At 46.3% G+C, this 24964-nt stretch overlaps 1 protein-coding gene across 1 annotated transcript in view; it reads left to right on the forward strand.

Moving 5' to 3' along the window:
• The window catches only part of LOC144101930 (protein 5NUC-like), an 84159-nt gene extending 60375 nt beyond the window's left edge, over positions 1–23784 (forward strand). Inside the window, exons 4-9 of the mRNA XM_077635165.1 lie at positions 6154–6339; positions 8823–9023; positions 9916–10176; positions 15074–15232; positions 17806–18003; positions 23509–23784. Of these exons, the coding sequence (XP_077491291.1) occupies positions 6154–6339; positions 8823–9023; positions 9916–10176; positions 15074–15232; positions 17806–18003; positions 23509–23711 (1208 nt within the window). The 3' untranslated portion in view covers positions 23712–23784. The remainder of the gene's footprint in view (positions 1–6153; positions 6340–8822; positions 9024–9915; positions 10177–15073; positions 15233–17805; positions 18004–23508) is intronic.
• Positions 23785–24964: the final 1180 nt, after the last annotated feature.

A 24964-nucleotide genomic window follows, 5' to 3' on the forward strand; every position in this document is an offset into this window, starting at 1 on the left:
CAGAAAAGATTGCGAAAAGTCAAGTCAAGCTAAAACCAATCGCGCAATCGCTCTTACCTGTCTTTACCGACTCAAAAGCTGCACTGTTAAATTTGCACGAGAGCGAGTCCATGAGACCGCATTCCGCATCCTCAACTCACCCCGCATACAGCCGCCCCGCCGTGTGAAGCTGATCTGGGCGCCTGCACTCTGGGAACCCCGGCAACGAAGCGACCAATGACCACACCCGAGGTCTTATCAACTAGGCGGCGACGGAGTCGGAGTCGGGCTCTTCCCGGGAGCGCATGCACTTCTTCAGCGAGCAGAGCCAGGCATATCGCGCCGAACGCCAGCTTTACCCCCTACTCCATCAATCTCTTGACAATTATCACCAAATATTAAGGCGCCGCCTTCAGACCCGCACTCTCCCCTACCCCTATAGCTCTGCGGCATCCACCCGGGAGCATGCATACACCACCTCCTGTACTCATTGCACCCACCTCCACGCTACTCATGGACGTATAGTGCAGCGGGGTCGTGCGGGGACCCAGGGACTTAGTGTGCCAAATCCCTTTGTCATTAAAGTTATTTCTTTCGCAAGTAAAGCGCAGCGCGTGGCCGCGCGCACTCCAGACGGACAACAATACATCCCTCCACCTCCGTATCGGACCCCTCTTTGGGCCAGTCTGTCATAATACCAACATCCCTCGCCTCCTCCGTTTCAGTCGCCCGTCGTCATGGAAATTAATACGCCGTAATTGCGTACTCTACCAGCTAGGAACGTGACTGCAGGAGGAATTGGTGCTAGCGTCTGTAACACGTGGTGAACTGGAAGTATAGGAACTATAGAGCCGTGACTGGATGGGGGACTGGTAGCTAAAATTCAATCCAATTCAAACTGAATTTTATTTACTTTGGAACACATACAAAAGCAGGTGGCAGAAGCATCTAGGCCCCTAGCAAGTTGCTAGCTTGGGCCCATGCAATAAGTGCACAAAATGCTGTACCCTGGCGCCAGTAACAAATAATATTAAAATGTGTACACCTTTCTTTACAAGCATAAGGATAGGTTGCATAAAAATAGCCCTTAACGGAAGTACACATCACGTGGTATGCACACAACGAAAGAAACGAAATGCCGACACATGACAATGTTTACAAGCATTGAAAAAAATACATAAACAGAGGTTTAAACCAGATTCATTGTGCAACAAAAGCATATTTCCCGCGCAGCAATATATTTCGGCAACAAAGAGAAAGTTGTTTTCGTTAATGATGTCCTTCCGTGAGCGAGAAAAACTGACTTCTTTTTACTGCTGCTGGAAAAGTTCTATATTTTTGTGTCAGTTTATGCTAATTATCGCCGGCTGTATAAGTTGGGAACACTCAGAATGGTAAAATTATATTTATCTTCGCTTCGTGTGTGCCTTTTTCGGGGTATAAAGATGGCGGAAGGAATAGGGTCGTATTTGAAAACAGTGTGCACAGCACATGCTGTTTTGTAATTCCATGCGACTGTTGATGGCATAATCTAAAGTTCGTGAAAAAGTGGTGCTGTATGTTCTCTATAGTTGTAGTTTCAATTGTTTAAACTGCGCAGAGCACGTTTCTGCAAAATGATCAGTGGTTCCAGATAGGCAGAATGAGTATAGCCTTATGATTCGACACCGTATAACATATGGCATTAAAATGTTCAGTAATCCATTCTAATGTTTTAAGAGGAAAGTACTGACGAGCTTGATACGGGTACAATACATACGTAACTTAGTTTCTCGCAGACATTAATAACTTCTTTGAAATGCAATGACGAGTCCAGGGTAATGCCAAGGTATGGGCACGATTCTACTTGGACCATTTCTTCGTCACCGATTCTTTAAGTTATAGAACATTAATTTTTGATGCCTGCTTGTGAAAAGATTATGAATTTTTTTTGCAGCTTAACGCCAATTTATTCGCATTAAACCATTTAGCTATATATTACATGGTTGTTTACTAGCAGTTTCTTCTGTTCGGTCACTGTCTTTGCCTGAAATGAGAACAGCCGTGTCATCAACATATATAATGGCATCGCCATCTTCTATGCCCTTTGGGTAATCTTTTATGCACAAGGAAAACAAAACTGGTCCTAACACAGATGCTTGTGCTGCCCCATGTGAGGCTGGAGAAAAAATAGAAGTGTTTGCTTCTATATGTACTTTTTGCTGTCGGTATGAAAGATAGCTACGAAAAAATTTTCATGATACGTCTCGAAATCCATAGAAACCCAGCTTGCTCAGCAAAGATTTATCGTAAACCGTATCAAATGCTTTCTTCAGGTCTAAGAATGTGCCAATAACTGTTTCTCTGTTATGTAAGGAATTATAAATCATATTTACAATAGATGTAACGGCAGTAGTATTGTTGAGGGCAGGTACCTAAGAAAAGTTTACATTAAGAATCGGAATAGCTTGCTTGTAATTATAATTTGCATCTGAAAATAGGCTAATTTGAAGATGGCTGTTTTAGGAAAGAAATCATTAAAAAAGGAAGAAAACACGAGACCGAGTGGCACCGACAACCACATCGTTTCAAAGGATGCTCTTAGTGTCCACCCGCCGTCCTGTCGACGCTCGTGCGTTACTGCATTAAAGTGCACCTGCTGTAGAGCATGACAATTTTTAAATTAGCTCAAAACAAACCACCTGCCTCTGCACCTAATAAAGGGAAAGATTTCAGTGTGCCCGCTATGAGTGTCTAAAAGTTTGTACATCGTTAGCTGTTTAGCGAAGCAGCCTTGGCGATCCGTAGAACGGCGGCAGCTGTCGACATAGTGTGTCCACGATCACGTGACTACCCCGTGCGCATAGCCCGTGCCTCGTGCCTTGATGTAACTTGATCGTCGTCAGGTGGTTGGCTCGAAACCCACCGCCGGCCAGCCACCGGCAAAAATGGGCACAAGCGTACCCCGGCTCAGCGCCCGGCTTCCTCAGGGGTGTGTGCTTGGAAGAGGCTCCGCAAACCCCGCCGCACCCCACGGGGGGCAAAACCAGTTTCGAACACACAGCCTGCAAAGGTGGTTCATGATTCAGATGAGACAATGAGTTGATCTTGGTGGTCGATGAAGTTTAAATGAGCTCGCTCTAAAGGAGTTCAGCAGATGAGACTGTGCTCGAAGAAGTTCAGCATGCTGCGCCATCAAAAAACCGAAGCGTGGCCTTGTGGTAGAGCATCGGCCTCGAATTCGGGAGGTACTGGGTTCGATCCCCGGTGCCGCCGGGTACCTACTGGTTTTTAATAGGTACATGAGTTCCCCCGGCCTGGTGCTCGGCTCTTCAGGGTGAAATGCTTGGGAAAAGGGTCTTGACCACAGTTTCTCTGACGGATCAGCGATAAGTTCCGCCGTCAACAACGTTAAATCCGCCTCGTGCGGTAGAAGCCAATTTGTGGCCCTTTCTTTGAACGAAGCTCACAACGACGGGATTTGAGGGCGCAGGCTCCTTTTCCAAGCCATGTAACCCAAGTAAGCCGAGCCCCAGGCCGGGTCACAGCTTGTACCCATTTTGAGGAAACCGGTGGGTACCCGGCCGCCAGCGGGAGTTGAAGCCTGCCTCCGAAGAACGCGAGAGCACAGAAAAAGCAAAAGAAAAACGAGCTGCTGCCCCATATACGTAGCGGGAATTAGTGAAGCGCTTGCACGTATTTTCCGCAAGCATGGCGTCAACATCGCTCACGTCCCCGCTGGCAAGGTGCGAACAGAACTGGTGAATGTGAAGGACAAGCTCCCTCGTGAAAGATTTCCATGTGCTGTGTATGAGATTGACTGCGCCGATTGCTCATCAATATATATATATATCGGTGAAACAAAGGACTTCAGCAGACGCCTGAGAGAGAACCAGAACGACGTCCAAAACCAGAAAGCAGCATCTAACGCCATCGCAGAGCATGTGCAAGAATCCGGCCACGAGATTAACTGGGATCAAGTAAAGATATTGACAACAGAAAAGAACACATCAGCATGGCAGAATCTTGAGTCCCTTATCATAGACATCGTCTAACCCATTAAACAGGAATGACGGAACTCTACATCCCATCTATGCTAAATCATTCAAAACGCTACTGGGTGCTACAAAAGAACGGATCCGTGCGCCGATTGCTTCATAGTGAACAAGGGAGCCGTAGTGCTCCCGAAACGTCTTTTCTTGTTTTGAATTTGGCCAGGTACCAGCAATCTGCATCACCATGATTCCTGACCAGACGGTATGCCGTCAAAACCTGGACTACATTGATCGTCGTCAGGTGGGGCGCGCAGTCGCAGCACGACACCGAAACATCGTTTCAAGCACCTACCAAGAAAGCGTCCTGAAGGCACTGAAAGGACGGTTATCCAATATGCCTGCGCGGTGGCAGCCTCAGTAGTTACGATAAAGCTGCTTGCAGCCTTGGGTACATGAATGCAACAGAAGTCGACTCCAGGCCATTTTTTGAGGGAAATTAAAGATAAAAAACTTCGAGCAAGCCACTATTTTCCTTCTCAAAACCTGCTTTTTCCCTCAAAAACTGGACTGCAGTCGACCTCTGTTGCATTCATGTAACCACGGCTAGCGGCGACTTGTCACGACAGACTCGAAGCGGGAGGACCACGAATGCAGCGGAGGCGGAGCGTCGTGCTCATGCACGTCTCGCGTATCAGGGAGACCGGAGCCAAAAACGTGCGGCGGCCACAGCACAGGACAGATGCTTTCGAGAGGCTGCCCGTAAAAGCGCTGCGCGAAAAGATGCTCAAGTTCGTGCCAACATACTTTAATGCTAAAACATTAATTAGCCCCATTAGGTGAAAAGCCGGCAGCATGTGTGTTTGTACTTGCCAGATGGTACAGAAAAATTCCAGCAATGGCAAGAAAAACAGGGTGACGTCATCAAGCAGCCACACACACACACACACACACACACACACACACACACACACACACACACACACACACACACACACACACACACACACACACACACACACACACACACATATATATATATATATATATATATATATATACACTCGCCACTGGCAGACCTCCATGTGGCGCAAGATTTCCAGACATTTGTATCAAAATGTTGATTCAGTCGTTTGTCTTACAGCGTTCCGGGTTGTGTGATATTGTTTTCGTTGCATATAGCTAACATGTTCTAGTAAAGTTGAACGCTAGCTTGCGACAAGGATTCGAACTGACGACAGATGCGCCTTGAATTATATGCCTTTCCAGACTTTCCAATCAAAATCATGATGCAACCGTTCGTCGTACAGCAATGTGTATTGTACTCGTGCAATGAAAAGTGAACCATCTGCGGCTTCGCATTCCCGCACGTAAAAGTCTTAAGTATGCGTGCCTAATTTTTTTCTCACACCATAAAGCAGTCGTCCAAGCCCTCCTAATACAGAAACGCAATCGCCACACACTCATGTGTGGCGGAAGCTTTCAAAGCAAATATAGGAACTGCATATCCACGTGTGGAGCAGCTATCGCCGAGCACCCATGCAGTTACGACGGGCGCGATCGCCGTATAATTTTGTCTATGCAGTTTCTTAGCACGTGAGGAGACAGACCCCCAGAATGCACAGCAGCAGCTTACAAGAGGGCTTTGCGGAGCACAGACATAATTAAAGCTTCATAAACTTATTTTCGCACGCTTTGGTACGTTTCGATCTGGTAAAATGTTTTGCCGTCTTTCTAATGGTTATGAAATTTATGCTCTTTGTCCCACTTTCTGCGAACCTCTTTTTGGTGTTCTGCACTGGGTAAATCAGTTAAGGCGTTATTTTCAAGGGAGCGTGTTTTTCTTTCTTTCACTTTTAATTCCTGGAAAAAGATGTTTTTGAGCAATCCTTTAACCCCTGAGCGCCTTCATGACCTTAACGCGCATGGGTGGTTCTTTTTGACCAATTTTTCTTTATTTGATATATTTGTTTTTCCCTAGGATGTTCTTGTTATCTTCCACACTCTATTTGTCCCTCGGATGTCAGTATTTTGTTAAAGAAATAAAAATAAATAAATACTTCACTAATAAGCTTGGTCCTTTATGAAGGATCCTACTCGGTTCAATGTACCTGAGGCTAAGTAAAGTTATTTGCATGTTCCCGGTACGCGCTGATTTCCAAAGAACACAATACTCTTACGAAACATATATTTTTTTTTTCAGGGAAAGTCCAGATATTGCCCGAGGCGGACAGCATCAACGCCGAGATCGAAGTACTCAAGAAGAAAAACATTAGTGTTTTTATTCTCGTGAGCCATGTTGGCTTCGACGTTGACCAACAGCTTGCGGAGCAGTGTCCAGAATTGGACCTCATTGTTGGTGGGCACACCAACACATTCCTTTACACAGGTGACCATTTTAATTCACATTTAACAGCCATTGGCAACTGTGATCCATGTGGCTATGACACTCGCCTGGTGTGCCCATGGTCGCGAGATCGACTGCCATCTGTGGCGACCCCATTTCTGTAGAGGTGCAATGTAGACAGGCTGGTGTGCTGAGCTAAATCAGCGTACATTGCATCCACAAGGGTGGTACAAATTACTTCGGGGGCCTCCACTACGGGGTAGACGTCGATCACTATGAATCTGAAGTAGGGGCGTAATTTTGCATTAGCTATGCAGCCATCAACGATACCTTTAATCTCAAGCAAAATTCTAAGTTTTCTTCAACTACGAGCTGTCTGTTAAAGCTGCGTAGCTTTGATTTGTGGTCGGATGGCTGCGTTTGGGTGGGTGCTAATGAGCAATTAGCCCCTTAGTTCAAATAGTCATATACGCTTGGGGTGCTACCAGTAAATACTTTCGGCTGTTATTAAAAATCGGAACCAGCAATCAGCTGCATGATATAAAGTAGCTGCCAACGACAAACTCCTTTTAAATCATCTGGACTGCTTTGTTTCCGTAAGGCTCTAGAGATTACGTAACACTCGGTTCTCTTGAAACAGCCGGTGGGCGCCGCTAAGGGGCTGCAGCTTCTTTCCATTCCTTAGTTGAGCGTCACGTGTAGGCAGAGTCGGCTGCAGATCGAGGTCCCCCTCTTCCCCGTTCCACAAAGCTCAGTAGCAAGTTCATGCGGAGATCAATAGCACGGGCCCACATTGAGAAGGAAGGGTTCTACACTACACTCCTATCTTCCCCCAGGCTTTCTTCCCTTTTCAACAACACAAGAACGTCTCCTCAACACTTCTAAAGATCTTAACAGCAAAAGTGTTCTCACTCCGCGAAGAAATTTTTGCCGTTAACACGGGATAAATAAACGTTCATTTAAAACACACGAGGCAATGCGCATACCACAGCTCTAAACAAAGGCTTCATTGCATTCACAGAAACTAATACTCGTGAAGCTAAAATGAAAAAAAACAACCTAAAAACGAGTGTTTGTTTCTTGGCATGGAGAATTTTCCTCGCCAGACAGGTTTCCGTCGAACCCTGAACTATATAGACGTCACTGCCACAATAATCATGGCTAGAAAACAACAAAAGATAACAATTTCGAAGAAATTGTAAGTTTATTAACCTGGAGACTTCTAAAGAATGAATAGCGCCGGGAATGCCGCGGACTTCGCATGGTTAATGGCGAGTACCTCAAGCCACACTACGACCCCCCTTTTCGGACGTCCCCGTAGGTCCCAAGCATATTTTCTTCTTGCCTCCCTGGGCTATTGTCAAGAAGATTGCCACTCGTCCCCTAGAATTTCTGGCACTGTGTATATGGGTACTTCTAAAATATGGGTGTTTCTGGAAATTATAGCAAACAAGCCAATATGACAAGCGTGAAAAAGAAATGAGAATCGGCACTTCTTGAAGACAGGAGAAGGAAATTAAAGCTAAAATTTCTCCATAATATCTATTACAACGTATTTGTTATTCGAATAGGAAAGCGTATTATTCTCCCACATTATAGATCTGAACTTGTTGATCACAATAACAATGTGCGTGAATTCAGGGCTAGAACAAATTTGTTCAAATCATCGCTTTTTCCCACACTTCAAGAACTGAAAGCCTTATTGTCATCTCTCGTTGATATTGCTGACAAGAAAATGTTTACATTGTTACTGTACGTTGTCTTTCATGCACATTTTCTTGTGTTCGTACAACCGTACCACCCCCACTGTAATGGCACAAGTGGCGCTGTTGGTAATGTAATAAATAAGAATTAAATCTGGCTGAGCTAAAACTGCGTTTTCCACTGGCCCAATTGTCCCAGTGTTACTAAATTAACTTCCCACCTTTAATAGTAAATACCGCCTTTCAAGGGAAAGTATATCGGACACCTAATTAAGTTACGAGTTGAAAATGAACTGCTTCTCCTCCTCTGTCACTGCTGCTCGCCGCATGCGTTGAGTCTGTGCAGCCGCCCATACTCCATCTTCAACGACACACATCTGCGGTAGCCCTCTCTGCTTGCGGGAATTTTCCACTTGGAGAGACGCACAAGGCGTTCATTATGGCTCCATTCCAACCTGATACGCGGAGCTGTCTCGACACGCCTGCACGCAACCAAGCACACCTCACAATTTGTGGCCAGTCCGCCACCGGGCTCGATCATGTTATGTGACCAGCGCACCTGCCAAACTGCCGACTGCCAAGCCACCTGCCATCTCGGCAACGTTATGTGGTCTCATGAATTCAGACACCCCGTCGACCAATCAGAGAATTTTATGACAGACGACGCCGGACGCTGACCCATCTTGTTTTGGCGATGAGGCTTTTAATGCTGCTTCATTGAAAACCTGCGTTCACGAGCTAGTGCTACCACTGTCATCATCATGTGACCAGTGTTCATCGTGCAAAGCTAACTGCATCCGCGTTTCTCTGTCAATCTTGCAGGGAAGCCACCTGTGGGAGACTCACCCGAAGGGCCGTACCCTTACATTTACAACAGGACGAGTAGAAACACTTCCTGCCTGATAGTTCAAGATTTCCGATTCGGGAAATACCTCGGGTATCTTGAACTCGAGATCACACGAGAAGGAGATATAGTTGGATGGTCTGGAAATCCCATCTTGCTCAACCAGTCTTGGCCTGAAGGTAATGATTTTTGCCATATTTGCACTTGCGGTGCCTGTTTGGGGCTGTCGTGCTGCTCTATCAATCGTATGCACTTATGAAAATTTCAGTTAATGCAAGCACTTTGGTTCTTGCTATTTGAGCAATCAGTTGTTGAGAGAACTGCTAAAGTTTTTCATAAAATAGTACCTTTGCAGTAGTTTTGCTACAAATACTGTTTAAAGTTATGTTAGATTGCATTTGAATAGCAGCGTAGCAGCAATAATTACTGTTGCTGCGGATACATGTCTTTCAGTACCCATTTCTGGCATTTAAAGGATCTGTAGCTTGTTTCTACGCATGATTTGGAGGGGTCTAGCGCGAAAGAAACAAGGATATGAGAGCGACAGGACGAGACCTAACCTGCATCTGAAAGAATTGAAAACAAAATGACGTGCTCGAGGAATCCTGCGTCCTATCCTGTGTCCACCTCATGTCCTTGTTTCTCCCGAGCTAAGCCTCCCTCCAAATCATGTCTTACCAACATGCCCAAACTTCCAATTTGCCTTGTTTTTACGCATACGTCATCAGAAGCTGCAATGCGATTTGAATTTAGTTTAGGCAAACGTTACACCTTGTATTGCACAACTTAAGTGTGGGCCACCTTAAGCAGCCGACATTCAATAGTTCTTGTAATGTAAACATGTAACTAACTCAAGCTGTTCAGTGCTATTCGTCGTAACCCTGTTACGAGATGCCCTGCGGCAAGAACGAGATCAATTCATTTGCCTTCGTTTTTGTATTGCACAGCGTGTTATCAAGAATGACAGCCCATTTGAACTACCCGGTTTACCAAAAACATGCTCGCAGAAAGGCAAAAATGCAAAAGGTGAATTACTCAGAAATGTTCATTTTTCTCTGAAATATTTGACAGACAAAGAAATGCTGCAAGCCCTGGAGCCGTACAAGGAAATCGTGCAGGAAGCGGTGAATAGAGTCGTGGGCTCGTCGAAAGTCCTTTTGGAGGCTAACGAAAAACTGTGCCGGTACAAGGAGTGCAATTCAGCCAACCTCATGGCCGACTCGTTCCTCGATTACTATACGGACAGAAATAGCCCAGTAAAGGACGCATGGTCCATTGTGAACGCCGCTATCATCAACGGGGGCATCGCGAGGGACTCCATCAGACAAAAACGTGAGTGCGCTTCGGCGACGTCGTTTTGCATGACTCGCTGTTTCAGGCGACATGGACACCTCCGCTGTGCATTGACCGGTGCATAAGACACCGTAGACCGCTTGACAACAAAATGTGCGCGCATGTCACGGTTCCTCCCTTAGAATCGAACGTTCAAGTGCTGCATAATACCTGCCGTGTATTCTGCCGGGGCCGTAGAAAAACACGATTGGTGGAGGCAAGGTGTACCAGGGCGGTGTGAGTAGGAAGGGCGGGCTACTTAATGCAGGGCGCAGCGGTCGATGTGCCTCGGCATGGGCGCACGCAGGCATTCCGAGCCGGCTGAATGGTGATAGTGCGGTGTGCCTTTTACGGCGAAAGTTGTTATTGGGAGCCTCCCTAACCCGTTGAAGCCGAATTCATGAGAGTTTATTCAAGTTACTCACAGGCTCCTTTACATTGGAGCATTGTGTGAGTGGGGCAGTACATAGAAGTTAGAGAACAGCGCAAAAAAAAACACAAAATAAGGACAAAAAATAAGGACAGAAGAAAAACTTTATACAATAGTTAGCAAGAGGCACTCAGAAGAATACAAATAAAGTTGGTTATTTGCCGTCTCAATTTTAAATTCGTTTCAACATTTAAATACAGCTGAAACTTTCTGAAGTTTAGTGCAATATTAACTTACTTTTATTTAAAAATTGAGGTTAATTGCAAATTTATTTAAACTTTTAAAATGAATATAGCATTTAAAACAAATCTCGTTATTTGAAATAAAAATACACTTTACAGAATTTTAAATTAGGAAAATAACACCAGATTGCCTCACAACGACTAAGCATAACAAAGTAAGCATAACAGGTAGGCAATTCGGGAGAGCAAGCTGCCCGGCTAGTTGGTGATGCATGTTGTTTAGAAGGAAGCGCAAAAAACAGACGAGGGACGGAGTAGGGGACACAAAAACACGTTCACGAGCGGTAACTACCAACTGTTTAACTACCATCTGTACTACAGGTGATATTTAAGAATAGAATATTGAGCATGCGCATAGAGAATGCACAAAGGCCGCACATCAGTCAAGCGCACAAGTTAACCAAGAAACGAATCTAAAAAAGCACATTCAGATGAATACACGTGTACAGGCGTGTCACTGACACAACGTTCGGACAGCTTTCTGATATAATGACATTCTAGAACGAGCCAACCTTTATCATTACCACTCTTGCCAAGAGTCGTGGTCTTCTCCAATCTTGCCCTACACGTGCACGAAGCAAGATGCCGCACGAGATTAGCACCAGTATCATTATTTTCAATGTTTCTGGCATGCTCCCGTAGCCGGTGATTAATACAGAGGCCAGTTTGGCCAACGTATGAAGCCCCACATTAGAGGGGTATGCTGTACACCATAGCTGTTGCACATTCAGCGCAGGCGATCCCACGTTTTTTGTTGCAGCCCCCGCCGGCACAACCAATGATGCGAGGGCGTAGCTTAGACAGCTTGTTGGGTACTGAGAACACCACGGGCACATGGTGCCTGCCAGCCACTTTTTTCAGGTTGTGGGAGAGTTGGTGTACATAAGGGACCACCACCGGCTTTGAAGAAGGGGGTTGAAATCTTTTCTGGGCGCCTTTATGGTTCTGCAGGAGAGTTTCAGCGACAGCTGAAGCAACCGGGCCAGGGAAGCCTGCTGTTAAATGTCGTGAAACCTGATCATTCAAACTTTGTTGCATTTTATGTGGGCAAGATTTTTGAAGCGCAGATTCGAGGCAAAGCGACGCAATAGCTCGTTTTACCACCTCGGAATGAGCCGAGTCATAGCTGAGCAGCTCTTTGTTGACTCGAGGGGAGCACATCCAGCAAATATGGTCTCTGCTGAACAAAAGCTTGAGGTCTAAAAAACGCAACGCCTGACTTTAAGGTAGTTCATGGGTAAAAACTAAACCTTTCCCGAGTTGATTAAAAGTAGTTAAAACAAGTGAAACAATATGATCAAGGGATGGAAAGCTCCCTGACCTTAAAATAATTAAGAAGGCATCAACATATTTAAAACTTTAAAAACTGGCCCCCCTTGAAAAGTCTGTGCAAGAAGACGGTCAATTGAAGATAAAAATATGTCACATAAAATGGGAGCTACACATGAGCCAATACAGATGCCTTTACGCTGCAGAAAAAAACTGGTTGTTATGAGAGATAAAAGTTACCTGCAAGTAGTATTCTAGTAATCTTAAAAAATTATCTACCGAGATTCCAGCTGAGTTCTGGAAGGCCACAGCCCCCGAGCTTTCAATGCTTTTTCTGACCGAAGCTTACAGCTCAGCATGTGGAACAGAATAAAACAAGTCCTGTATATCAATGGAAAAGGCTAAATCCGCCCCATCGTTATTCTGAGTTTTTTTCACGACTCTTGGCAAGAGCGGTAATGATATGGGTAGGCTCTTTCTAGAGTCTTATTATATCAGAAAGCTGTCCGATCATTGTATCAGTGAGACGACTGTACACGTATATTCATCTGAATGTGCTTTTTTAGATTCGTTTTTTTGGTTAACTTCTGCGCTTGACTGATGTGCGACCTTTGTGCATTCTCTATGCGCATGCACGACATTCTGTTCTTATATATCACCTGTACTACAGCATGAATAAACATTTGGTAGTTAGCGCTCGTGAACGTGTTTTTGCGTCCCCTACTCCGTCCCTCGTCCGTTTTTTGTGCTTCCTTCTTCACAACAGGTAGGCGATATTCGTGTAGCCGGGGGGAGTAGTTTAGAAAAGAATAGACATTTTCTGGTAGACTGTAAACCTGTTCAGAAGGGCGTGCTGTCGGGTAGATGGTTGATGTTGGCTAGTTAAAAAAAAAAGAAGCGCTAGTTAACTGTCATATCTGCCTCCTTCCATGTACGTTGTCTCTGTTTTTGCGCTAATTGCTTTGCATTATGTAAAGGCGTACATTAAGACATCAAAGTGCCCACGGCCAGCCTTCCAGAAGCTCTGTATTTAGAGATGGTGAAAGTAAAATTGACATATCAGCAGAAGAGAAGGCTCGAGTATGGTATTTTCCGGTCCATATGCCTCACATCGCAGCCCCTTGCAAACGGCAGTTTTTCCCTGAGAGTCACACATAAGTCGCACAAGGATAAGGAGTATCTTGCATCTTTACGCAAGGATGCATAAGGTCCACCTAAACACGACACTCCTGTTCCTTCAGTAAGCGCTGTAAAAATGCGCTGAGGATCTCTTGATGGGACAGCGCGACGAAAGCACACGTGCGGCAATGCCTTCTTGCCTTCGTCCTGCCTCTTTTAAGGCGATAGCCTTTAATTTCTCACACTCGTGTCCGTCCGTTACATTTTGGTCACGTGACCTAGGTTACGTGCATATTCAAAATCAAGAGACTGAATGCGGCAGCGGCGCGCGCTTCGTGCCACGTTCAGTCTCGTTGTTGCGAGCTATCTGATTCTACCCGTACAATGGAATTTTAAAAAGTGCAGTTTTGGCATAGATCCGCGATCCGCTACAGTGATTCGCTTCCACGGAGAGCTAACCGCGCCTGCACAGGTGGTCCCGAGAAGCCTACATCTGCCACTGCGCAGACGCAGCTGTGTCCCCGCGGAAGCGGATCACAGTAGCGGGTGGCGCTGTTCTATAACTCTGCAATAACTCCATTTTTTATCGCTTTTAACGTAGATAATTTTTTAAGACATTGTTACTGGCGACGGCCAAAGATGGCGTGTGGTGGCGCTTGTTGCCTCATATTAGCCACAGGATTGCGCAAGACGTACTGACGGAAAACACAGAAAAAAACGGGACTTGTGCACTGGAAAATACGGTAAAAGTGAAGTGAAAACAAGAAATACAACATTTATACAAAATATTACTAATCTAGAAATAATAAAGCTTAGAAGATAGGAATAAAATATCTTGGAATGACAAAGAACCAGATTAGGACCATACGTTTCAAACAAAGCACGGGAGAAATATAACAGCCACTTTAATTTACTAGACAAGGTGGCCCTCGCTATCATCCCGATCCAAAAGGGACGCCAGTAAGATCCGTCTATATCTATCTAGCTATCTACCCTCTAAATGATGTCGACAGAGGGTGCGAACAGGGTCAGTTCGATGAAAACAAAGCAGGCTGTGAGCCCACAGGAGAAAAGAGTCATCACTAAGCAAGCGTTCTATAATAATTAGAAAGCCGGCACCCTATTGATAGAACGTGACCAGGATGCCTTAGAATGCGCAGCTATAAAAAGATATGCGCCCAAAATTATGATTCGTGTGGGAGTCCAGATTAGAAGAAACGAGGGCATATTTTGTTACAATTTAGGAGAATAAATGCACGTTTCAAGGTACGCACAGTATGTATCGCAGATATCCTCGAGTTCAGAGAAAACGAAGTCAATGCGAATGCAGCTGCAGCAGAGGTTAGCGATAAAGCTTAGATCGTTGTCGTGGTAACAATTTTAATTAAAGAAAAGGAAATACTTCCGCCACTAACCACCGACCTGCAATGACCACTGCATCACCGTCAAGCCCACCACGAACTGACCCATTTCGCACACACTGTGGGCACCATCCGGAGGATAGATAGCTAGATAGATATAGACAGATCTTGGATCGAGATGATAGCGAGGGCCACATTGTCACCACAAGTCAGCACGATATTTAATGTGAGAATATATGCAGTAGACTACAATAAGCCCACTACAGTCAGTGTTGCCCGTGGTTACAGGACATAGCTGACCACTTTGATTTGATTGTGTTTAAGCCCTCTCAGCAGTTTACGCGAGGCCTATAATGCAAAAACAGTGATCGAGGTGGGGATGTTCACAGACGTCAATTTTTGTGCCATTAATTTTTCTACGCCCACGATTCGTAAAGCCAGCATGAATAACTTGCACATGCTTTTCCTTCGCATAGCGAACGTCACACTTGGCGACCTCTTGGGGGCCATGCCTTACGACAGCGACCTTGCGATCATGAATATAAGCGGCTACCATTTGCAACGAATGTTCGAGTACAGCGTGGTCAATTTTACGTGGTGGCCGGACCTCAATGGAAAATTTCTGCAAGTATCGGGTACGTACGCCATTTTATTAAAAAAAAAAGTGGGAATAGCGAAGGCAAAAAAAAACGCGCAAAAAAGAGAAAGAAGAGGTTATTAGGTTAAATTAAAGTCCTGGCGACGCTCTTCCGTAAAGGGGGCCAGCGCGAACTGGCCGACCTTAGCCGCACAAGCCAGCCACTGCAGCCAGTGTTTGGGAGAAGGTCTTGGCCCGTCTGTTCCTACTGGCAGTTTTCATTAAATCTCTGAGCGCAGCGCCGTCAACTCGTTCATAGAGGAGCTGCGCTCGTGGAATCGCGTTAACTGAATCGTTTACACTGTTTCGAGAGGGGTTCGCAGGCACCTCAGTTTGTTTTTGTTACAGTTTCGCGGTGAAAGCAAATTTAGAAGGCCTCTTTTTGAGTAGGAATTTAAGAAAACCTGCAAGTGCCATAGCCTCACTTGTTGCTTCCAGCGACGCAGATAGCTTAGGGAAAAAAATTGGAAAAGTTCAGAAGTTTCATCGAGGCTATACGTGGTATGCCACAGATCGCTTCAGTTTAATTTGTTTCGAGGGAGAACTCGTCAAATATTCAGCTTCATTATCAGTGCCACATTGAGCGCTGCCTTCACTTTTCGGAACACTGGGTCGCCTCGAGCAGCGATCAGGGCAAGCACGCACAGTAATGGGGCCTTAATTAGCGAAATGTTCTAAATGGATAAAAAGAAAGTTAGGGGTTGTCATAGTAGCTCATGACCTGCCCTAGGTTCCTAGGTTCCTTCCTTCTGCGCATGGGTACTCTGCAAGCAGCGAGTTGCCCTAGCACTTCGTCCGTTTGTACACAGTTAAGTGGAGTAGAGGTCATAGGTTGAGTTCGGTAGAAGAAAACCTCGCCCGCACCGCTGACGAAGCAGAGCTCACGTGGAAAATATCATGTCGAATGGTGAGTTGGGCGAGCGGGATGTAGTTCATTTTGGTGGAAAGTTCAGCGCGGAGGGACAAGACACTGGAAGGGAAGAAAACAAGCACTGTCTCGAAATTAAATTTTATTGTGAAGGAACGAAATATATACACACAGATAAACGGCGTAGGTGCGAAAGGCACACAATGCATAGATAGCGTAGAGAGCACTACCAACTTCAACGTGCACTAAAAGAACTAACCGAAGTACCTTTGCGCCACAGATCAACAGGTGATACATCATGAGCCGTCTAAAAATACAATCTCTTTTTCATACAACGTGATGGAAGGAGTGCTAATACAGACATCTTTTTTCTTCCCGATAAAACACACCTCCATAATCTCTCGAGTGCACTGATCACTATGCCGGTATAAAACAGTGGTATCTTCGAAAAAAGCTTTGCACGTTTTTGTATTCTTCTTGATGCCTCTGCACAGTGTTGAGCGATGCTTGAACGAATGGTATCTGAAGAAAGGTTATCATGTTCCATGAGCCCAGCGTTCAGGCAGCGCCCCGTTTGGCCAACATACACTTTTTTGCATGCAAGCAGTACCTCATACATGACGCCGCAAAACATAACTCAAAAACTGAGAGCGGTGAAGCACTGTGCACACGAACCGGCTGACGTTACACGAACGGGCCGTTCTACTTGACTTTTTGATATGGTACTGAGGCGTTGCACTTTGAACGGTGCTTGTGCACACGACGTCCACTCCAACGTTCCTCAGGTTGTGCGACATGCGGAATTGCCACGGTTTTCTTCTTTTTCCTTTGCTCTCCCTCCTCGCCGCCCCTTGCGTTACCAGAACAACCAGCCTTTACCGTGGAAAAGAGCTTCTCACACGCCGCGCTGAATTTTCCACCAAAAAACAAGATGCTAATCAAGTTACTCTCACTACAGCGTCCTAAAACCATATATGCAAGTACCTTTCCAAAGTAAAAATTGGAAGTAGTTGCACGCACCGTGGCCCCGCAGTTCTTGTCACCACTAAGCCAATTTATAGGAGGAAGATTTTCCCTGACAAGAAGGCACTGACTAAATACGAGGCCCGGTTCATAAACAAGCTTCCTTAGGCACAGATGACTAACGGGCATATATAAAGCGCGAACAGTCTTTTGCATGACTGTCTCGGTGGTGACAGATCTTATCACTCCTATGTGATCGAATGTCGTGCTTTGTTATCTAAGGAAGAAGAGAACGGGGTGTATAAAGATTTCGTTCTCATTCCACTGCATTCGTGCTCTTTTCACCCTTCGCTCCGCCGGAGTATCCGGGTTCAAACCCGCGACCACGGAGGTTGTATTTCGATGGAGGTGAAACACAATAGGCACCCGCGTGCTGTGCGATGTCAGTGAACGTTAAAGATCCGCAGGTGGTCGAAATTTTTCCGGAGGCGTCCACTTCGGCACCTCTTCTTCTCTTTCTTCTTTCACTCCTACCTTCTTTTCTTGCGCGTTTGAGGTGTCCACCGAGAGGTGAGACAGGTACTGCGCCATTTATTTTCCTGACGAACAATCATTTATTTCCGTCATTGTCGAATAAAATGCGTAGAACCCTCGTGGATAATTTTACCCGATGCTTTCCCTGTTGTTTGACCGTGCTTTCTGAGACAGCCCGTTCTATCCTCCCCCTTTCTCCCCTACAGGAGCGCGTGTGGTCTACAACTTCAGCCTGCCCAACTGGTGCCGGGTCGTGTCGCTCAAAGTTCTCTGCGCCAACTGCAGCGTACCAGTGTACGAGGACGTGAGCGACAACAAGGCCTACAGCATTGTCACCACCATGTTCATCGCAAACGGAGGCGACGGGTTCACCTTCGATAAATCTGTGACCAAACGCACTGAAGGTAAACAGCTTTTTACCCTACTTTTTTCCCCACACGATGTTACCGTTATCCTTAATGTACACCGTATCCTGTCTTTAAAAAAATCACCTTGCTCGTATCGCTACGTTCAAGCTCTGCTGAGTCTGCCGTTTGGGCGCCTCACATGAGTTACCGACTAAATCAATATCGACCTTCCTCGGTTAACAGAATCCACTTCCCTATCTGTAGTGAAGCTTCATGGATGTTCGGCAAAAAAAAAATGCTTGTGTAACAGCGGCACACTAAGGAGCTGCGCGCAGCTAATCAAGCCGACCATGCGCTCAATAAAACACGGCTGCACAGAAGGACGAAATAGCGTAGTTCGGAAATGTTAAAGGCGGAAATTAAAACGCTTAGAAATGAAAACTTGAACGCTTTGTTCCGACAGTATTCGATTCAGAAATTTTCGATGCAGGAGAACTGATGTGGCCCGAGTACTGTGGGATGACAGTGCACGTTAAAAAACCCCAGGTACTAGAAATTATCGGGAGCCATCCACTAGGGCGTCACTCGAAGCTATTAAAATAGATTAATTGTGAGATTGTTAGCATAGAGAACTGCCGAAGAAAAAGAACCCTCAAATTTTTAACGTGCCAGCTAAGCGTATAGGTAAAGCGTATAGGCAAAAGGCGCTGAGAGAAACTCGATACCTTCACGGAAGCAAAACATTGGTCGAAACAAGCTCTCCTGCAATGCACCGCGGTGATTCGCTAGAGTGTTGTACCGCTACAGAGCTGGAAGTCGTGGCTGCGAACCAGGCAGAAACAGCCACATATGGGCAGCGCGAAAATGCAAAAAAAAGCTCTTGTGCAGGGGATGTGTACGACACGTCGAAGACCCCCAGCTGACTGAAACCAATCCTGACAGCTCTGTGACAGCGTTACGAGTTGTATCCCACTTCTAGTCTCATGTCCCGCATTCTTGCTTGCCACTTTCTGCCTAAAATGTGCTCGCCAATTACTTTATCTAGACGAGCACTTGGGAAAAACATTGATTGTTTACGCGCTGTTGCGTTTCGCGCTATACTGAGCGAAAGCAAGGCGCATCCCTCAGCTTCGCGCTCCCGACGCTCCGGAGTGTCTCTTTGTGTTCAATGTTTCCGACTAATGCTCTCGATGTCGAGATTCCCTGCCAGGATTTCGCGAAGCAGTAGGCGCTCATTCAAGAAGCAGCCATGCCCTCCTAGAGCGCGCACTGGGTGAAAGCTTGGAAGCGGCTGGGGGTACCACAGCGATCAGCAGTGGCTCCGCCCCCACTGCCGCCAGCCAGTCAGTGTCGAGGTGCTCATAACAGCATGGCGATTATTTTACATAAGTGGGACGAAAATTAATTACACCTCGACCCCCTAGTGTGCCCGGACAAACCAACATAATTATTCATATTTCCCGCGAACTATCAAACAATCAAACACTTCTTCAGCGCGTAGAGAGATATGCGAAAATAAAAATTTAGGAAATGCCCTGGCCAACTTTGTGTAATTAAATCTATCTTTCTGTTCATGTTTCCGTACTCTGCCTATGTCTAGATTTTGTGACCACCCACTGTACGTTATTAAATTGAATTGTTGCCTCTTGGCGTTACGAACACTGCTTGCGTATAGTTCCCTGCCTATTCTGCTTGGATCATGATGTCAGCAGTTTAGTGTATATATACATGGAACTTTCGGGGGGTGCGGGTGGCGGGGAGTGGAGCGCAGAGGGTGCGAAATGTTGTGTCCAGCGTAAAGCGTCTTCCGGGCTGGACTCCGTTTCGCCGCTTTCGCTATAAAACGGGAGCCGTTATTACAGTGGTAGATATTTCGTTTGAGCGTTTTTAAACTTCCGAAAATAACCGAATTAAAATTTTCCATGCCCGCATATTATACAAGCTATTCAGGGCTTGCTTGGAAGGGTTGGCTACTGAAACTAGTTGATCTGCTCAAAAAACGAGCTATGCTAGTCTGTGTAATATGCGATACTGCCCTGAATTCGGCTTAGCTTTAAATAAACTCGCGAGAAGCTTTTGAATGAGAAAAATCATTCCAGAACGATGCGTGCGGTAATCTTTGCGCATACCCCTTAGGCAAAGATATACATGCTCATGCAACCACGCTTCAAATATTTTCAACTCACTACTAGAAGCTCGCATATTCACCACCATGCCCCGAGACCAAGCAGGAAGGGGGTAGCTCCACAGGACTAGAAGTGACGCCTGTTGGGCGAGTTGGTGATTCACGATCGTGTTACGCCCTGTTCTTACCATCCACAGCACTGCGCCGCGCATTTGTGACTAGAATCATCCGCGCGGCCACCTGACCTCACTGTCACATACTCGGGACGGGGTCATCTTAGTATTCGCACTAATCGGATAGCCCCCCCCCCCCCCCACAACATGAGGGGAAGTAGCCGCATTAACGGCTTTACAGACGACATGCAGAAATATACTACTCAACCGCCAACACCCATTCACTGCACAACTGCTCGAGAAAACACTTCAACAGCGAGATCCTCTAGGTTTTCCTAGGTTTAGGTCCCTGGACAGGAATAATTTCTAAGTAATGAGTGTGCTCATATGCTGGCCTGAGAATCCTGTCGCCGTGTCCTCATAGAAAAACAATGCAACCGAAACGGCGACAGCAATGTACAGCCGAGGCAGAATTTTTCTCTTTCAAGGCGTGTTCACGATGCTTTACGAGAAATCCGACGTCTCTATCTCCCATCTCACACCCGAATACCTCGGAAGGAAACTGCCCCCTCTGGGTAATGTAAATTATCTCTTTCTCTTACCTATCCTTTCTATCCTCTTTCTCTACGCCTACCACGATGCCCTAGTACCCCGACACATACGCCAAAATATCATTTCTCGCGACTTCTCCATGAACATATGTAAGATTTGGTGTCACTCACCGAACATATGCGGTTTCGACCCCATCTAAATCCCAGCGCAGCATGACCCATTCAGTCTGGATGGTCGCCGACACGAATAGGGTAAAAAAAAAATTACGATACGATTAAATATCTCATGCGGCAATTCAGCGACGGCAGTTGGATTTGCCCTCGATGATTACTTTGGTGCTTTCAATATAATGAACAATTTTACGCTAAGCCGAGGCTTCACACATGCGACACGGTTTTTATAGAGGTGAAGGTGTTTAAAGGAGGTGTCGTCTCTACCTTCGCGTCTGAATGTGGTCTCTAGAATTGCAAGTGAGCAATAGGGAAACCACCCTTCCTCAATGGTCAGAATTCAGGAAGCACTGCTGAGTAGTCCATAATGTACCAACTGCCTTTAATTTCCTTTTCTGTATCTCAGATTAACCGTCTTCAAATTTCGTACAGAAAGGTCCGAAGAAGCGCCCTTGGAGTTCTGCAGGCGACAGCGAACAATGCCATTCTTCATGAGTCACTGTCGAAACCGGTCAGCGTTGTAGCTTCACAGAAGTTGGTGCAATTTTCATAACAAATCATTTTGCTTGTTGGTCAGCGCAGGTGTCTGTCTCGCTCTGTGTATCGTGTTCAAAAAGCGCTGTTACTTCTTTCCCATAAACTTTTAGTGCCCTAAGCCTTGATGCTCAAAAGACAAAGCAAGCGGTTGAAACCAGCATGGTCATTTGCGAGCCTCGGCTGCACGGTCTCTATTCCTCCTGTGCGCGCTAAGCGCCGTTCTCCTTTGGCGGCAACGAGTTCTCTCGTACTCAAACATTTAGGAATAGAGTATGTCCGCCATATTCAAATTTTCACTGATGGTTCTGCGCATAAGGCCAGAGCAGCTAGCGCAGCAGCTTTTCACGTTCCATCTTTGAATACTGCCCGGTCTGTACGCTGAACTGAAGCCGCGCCCTCCACAACGGCCGAAAGCTTTGCAATTGAGGCGGCTTTACGGAAGCTAGAGTGAATTGTCCGGCTCAACCTGGTGTGATCCTGACGAATTCAAAATCTGCCCTTTCGGATTCCCTTCTGATGCACTGTCTCAGCTTTCTACGCATGGTGCATAATATGGACAGCAGAAGTTTCTCTATATGTTTCCAAAGGGTGCCCTCACATACAAGTGTCATAGGTAACGAGGTGTTGGACAGTCTCGACCATAAAGCGTAATCCACCAAGTACTCCTTCAAGATGCCAAAGAGAAACAGTGCTCGGCCATTTTTATACCCTGTGGAGTTTTCCCAACAAGCCATGTGTGACCAAGGGGCTAAAAGGTAGAAGGCCGCATTACTACATCGCATTCGCACGGACTCTGCTCGTAACCCTGCGTGGATGTATGAGACGGGTCTGGCACCGTCACTGTTGTCCACATGTGGTGTGCGCGTTGATATAAAACATTTTCTTATGTGATGTCTAGTGTACAACGCGGAAAGGTATGTGTTGGCTTCCCTCAAGAATAAAGGCGCCCCTCACAGTTCCCTTCAGGACATTGTCTACCCGCGCGGAAACAGTCGTGTAGAAAGGAGGCTTCGTGCATTCTTTTAGAGTTCCTCCATGACTAGGATTTAAACTCCAGTTGACTATTACCTGTTATAAGTGATTGTGTTTACAGCTATGTAGATCAGTCATGCCTTGGGTGTGTGCCTGATTTGTGGACCTTATTTAGCATTTTAGTGTCGCTGCGGTGGAGCAGTTGCCGGCAGAATTCGCAAGGCTAACCCCACCATTAGCTTGCAACAACCTCAACCAGAACTCTCCCCCTTCCCTCGCTGACTACTCACCGCCAGCTGACCAACCGCAGCTCCCGTCACCACAACTCTAACTGCAATTGATGCTACCGGCAAGACAGCTGCCAGGATCTTAGAAAATTGTTTTTCCTCGATCTAGTCTGACTTGCATAGCTTGTGCGTTACGCGCGTTCTGCACATCACTTATGCGCGGATGTGCGTGGATGCTGCCTTCTTGTTCCCGAGGGCCCAGAGCCCACCTGGGTTCTTTTTTTTACCACCTTGAGCACTCCATGCACTAGCGGCATATTCTACAGCATTCCTTATCAATTGCGTTTACTCACTGCGGCCGCATTTTGTTGCTTACTTCGTTATAACTCAGGCGCAGCCGGAAAACACTCTTTGGACAGCGTGTGGACGATGCAGTTTTTAATAGAGGCATACTAAGACGCTGAGGGAAAGTTTCACCCTAGAGCTAACACTCTAACTACGATTGGGTGCACTGTTTATAAGCAAACAATAATGCTCTCATCTAATTTTAACACTCTGCTGCTTACAGTGCACTCAGAGATGTAAATAACGGCTCAATTACTCAACTACTTCACATGAAATTATACGACATGCGTACGTGAAAAGGCATCAGCTATAAACAACGCCTCCATCAATAACAATGTGGTTTTGTGTTGGCAGCACTGAAGTTATTAAAACAGTTTTCGCACACCACTGGTTCCGTATCCACTTCACTAAAGAGGATGTTTCCAACAGCTCGCGAATGCTTTGTTCTCACACTAATTTCGACAGGTATCAAACTCTATATTATTCTATTCTAAAACGGTCCCATTTCCCTCTTTTTACAGGTGTCAGCGCCTTTGACGTGTTCACTAAATACGTAACCAAGATTTCTCCAATTAAAACTCCTGAGGAAGACAGAGTAGTCGTACAAGACCTTCCAGAGCGCCCAAACATCACAACGACGCCTGCTCCAACAACAACAACGGTTACACCGTCGGTAATGGCCCGCGACGATTGGAGGGCTATGCGGCGGAATTTCCTTTGGTGATCGCGAAGCGCCTGCCTGGAATAAATCTCCGCATTACGGTACAAACTCACACAATGCTCTTGCACTGGTTGATATTATAAGATACCAAGCTTCGCGGGAGTTAACGCAATAGACCACGTCACTTGCTTCGCCATTTGAGGCCTTGGCTATTTAAGAAGTAAACTACTCCTCTGAATTAAACCGATCTTTGGCATCTTGTTGCTTAGAACAAAATTCTATAGATAGAAACCAAAACATGTCCTTTTTCCCCATAATATGCTTTTAGTTTGCATTCTCGGGAAACTCAGCAGAGCATCGTGTGGAAACCGTGGCAAGCCTCAAGCAAAACAGGATGCTGAACTTAAAGCGGAACATTAAGACCTACCTGAGGCCAAACATCTCAAGCTGTTACAAAATATTCCTTCCGAATGACATTCAGCAGCAGAAGCATCTGCATACCATAGATCTCGGCGAGGTTCGAACCAGTACCAGCTTGAGCAGAAAAGCTTTATTTCGCGATGGCGTAGACCTATCGGTCATCGTGGCAGCCTGTAGAGGTGTGTTTTACAACGTGTGGCCTCGCACACCGCATATTTTAAAGGGCCACAGAAAGTGGTGTTTGAGCTTGGCTTTAAAATGCTTGCACTATGTGGAGTACAGGCCACCGAGCGTCCATGCCGCGTACGAGACCTCAAAAGTGAGCGGGAAATTTACAATATATTTTTAAAAATTTTCGCTTTCACACCTCGCGGCGACGCGCGGTGCCGGGCTTTCGCGCGAAAACCTGGCATACGGCGTCACGCCGTGCAAGTGACGTCAGCAGGTGGGGGATATCATTGGTTTACAGCGCCAAATTCTCCAATACGTCACGCGCTACCTCGGCCGCGGCCACTCCGCGCGCGCCACAGTCAGCGGAGGTAGGGGAGGGGCCGAGTAGGTTGGCCAGCGGGGCGAGGCCTCGTGGGGAGGAACTTTCTCCCGCCTCTCGTCCGGTCCGGACGCGGAGTATCCCGTGCCCTAGCGTGGGCGAACATTCGCTCGTAACATTGCTGGTGAGTGGGATGACCTCGATTCCTTAGCGTATTTTGTTACTAGCCGGCGTTAATGTTTCTGTAGCAATAAATGCCTTGTTTGTGTCAGCAAGAGTGTCGTTCCTGTTTCCCACAGAGCAAGGCACGCCGTGGTCAGCGTGCGCTCGGTAGTGTACGCGATCACGGGGTGGGGTCCGGGCGGTTTTGAACTGTGTCAGCCGCGATTAGGGGGGGGGGGGGGGG

This window comes from Amblyomma americanum, chromosome 8, assembly GCF_052857255.1.
Source record: "Amblyomma americanum isolate KBUSLIRL-KWMA chromosome 8, ASM5285725v1, whole genome shotgun sequence".
NCBI lineage: Eukaryota > Metazoa > Arthropoda > Arachnida > Ixodida > Ixodidae > Amblyomma > Amblyomma americanum.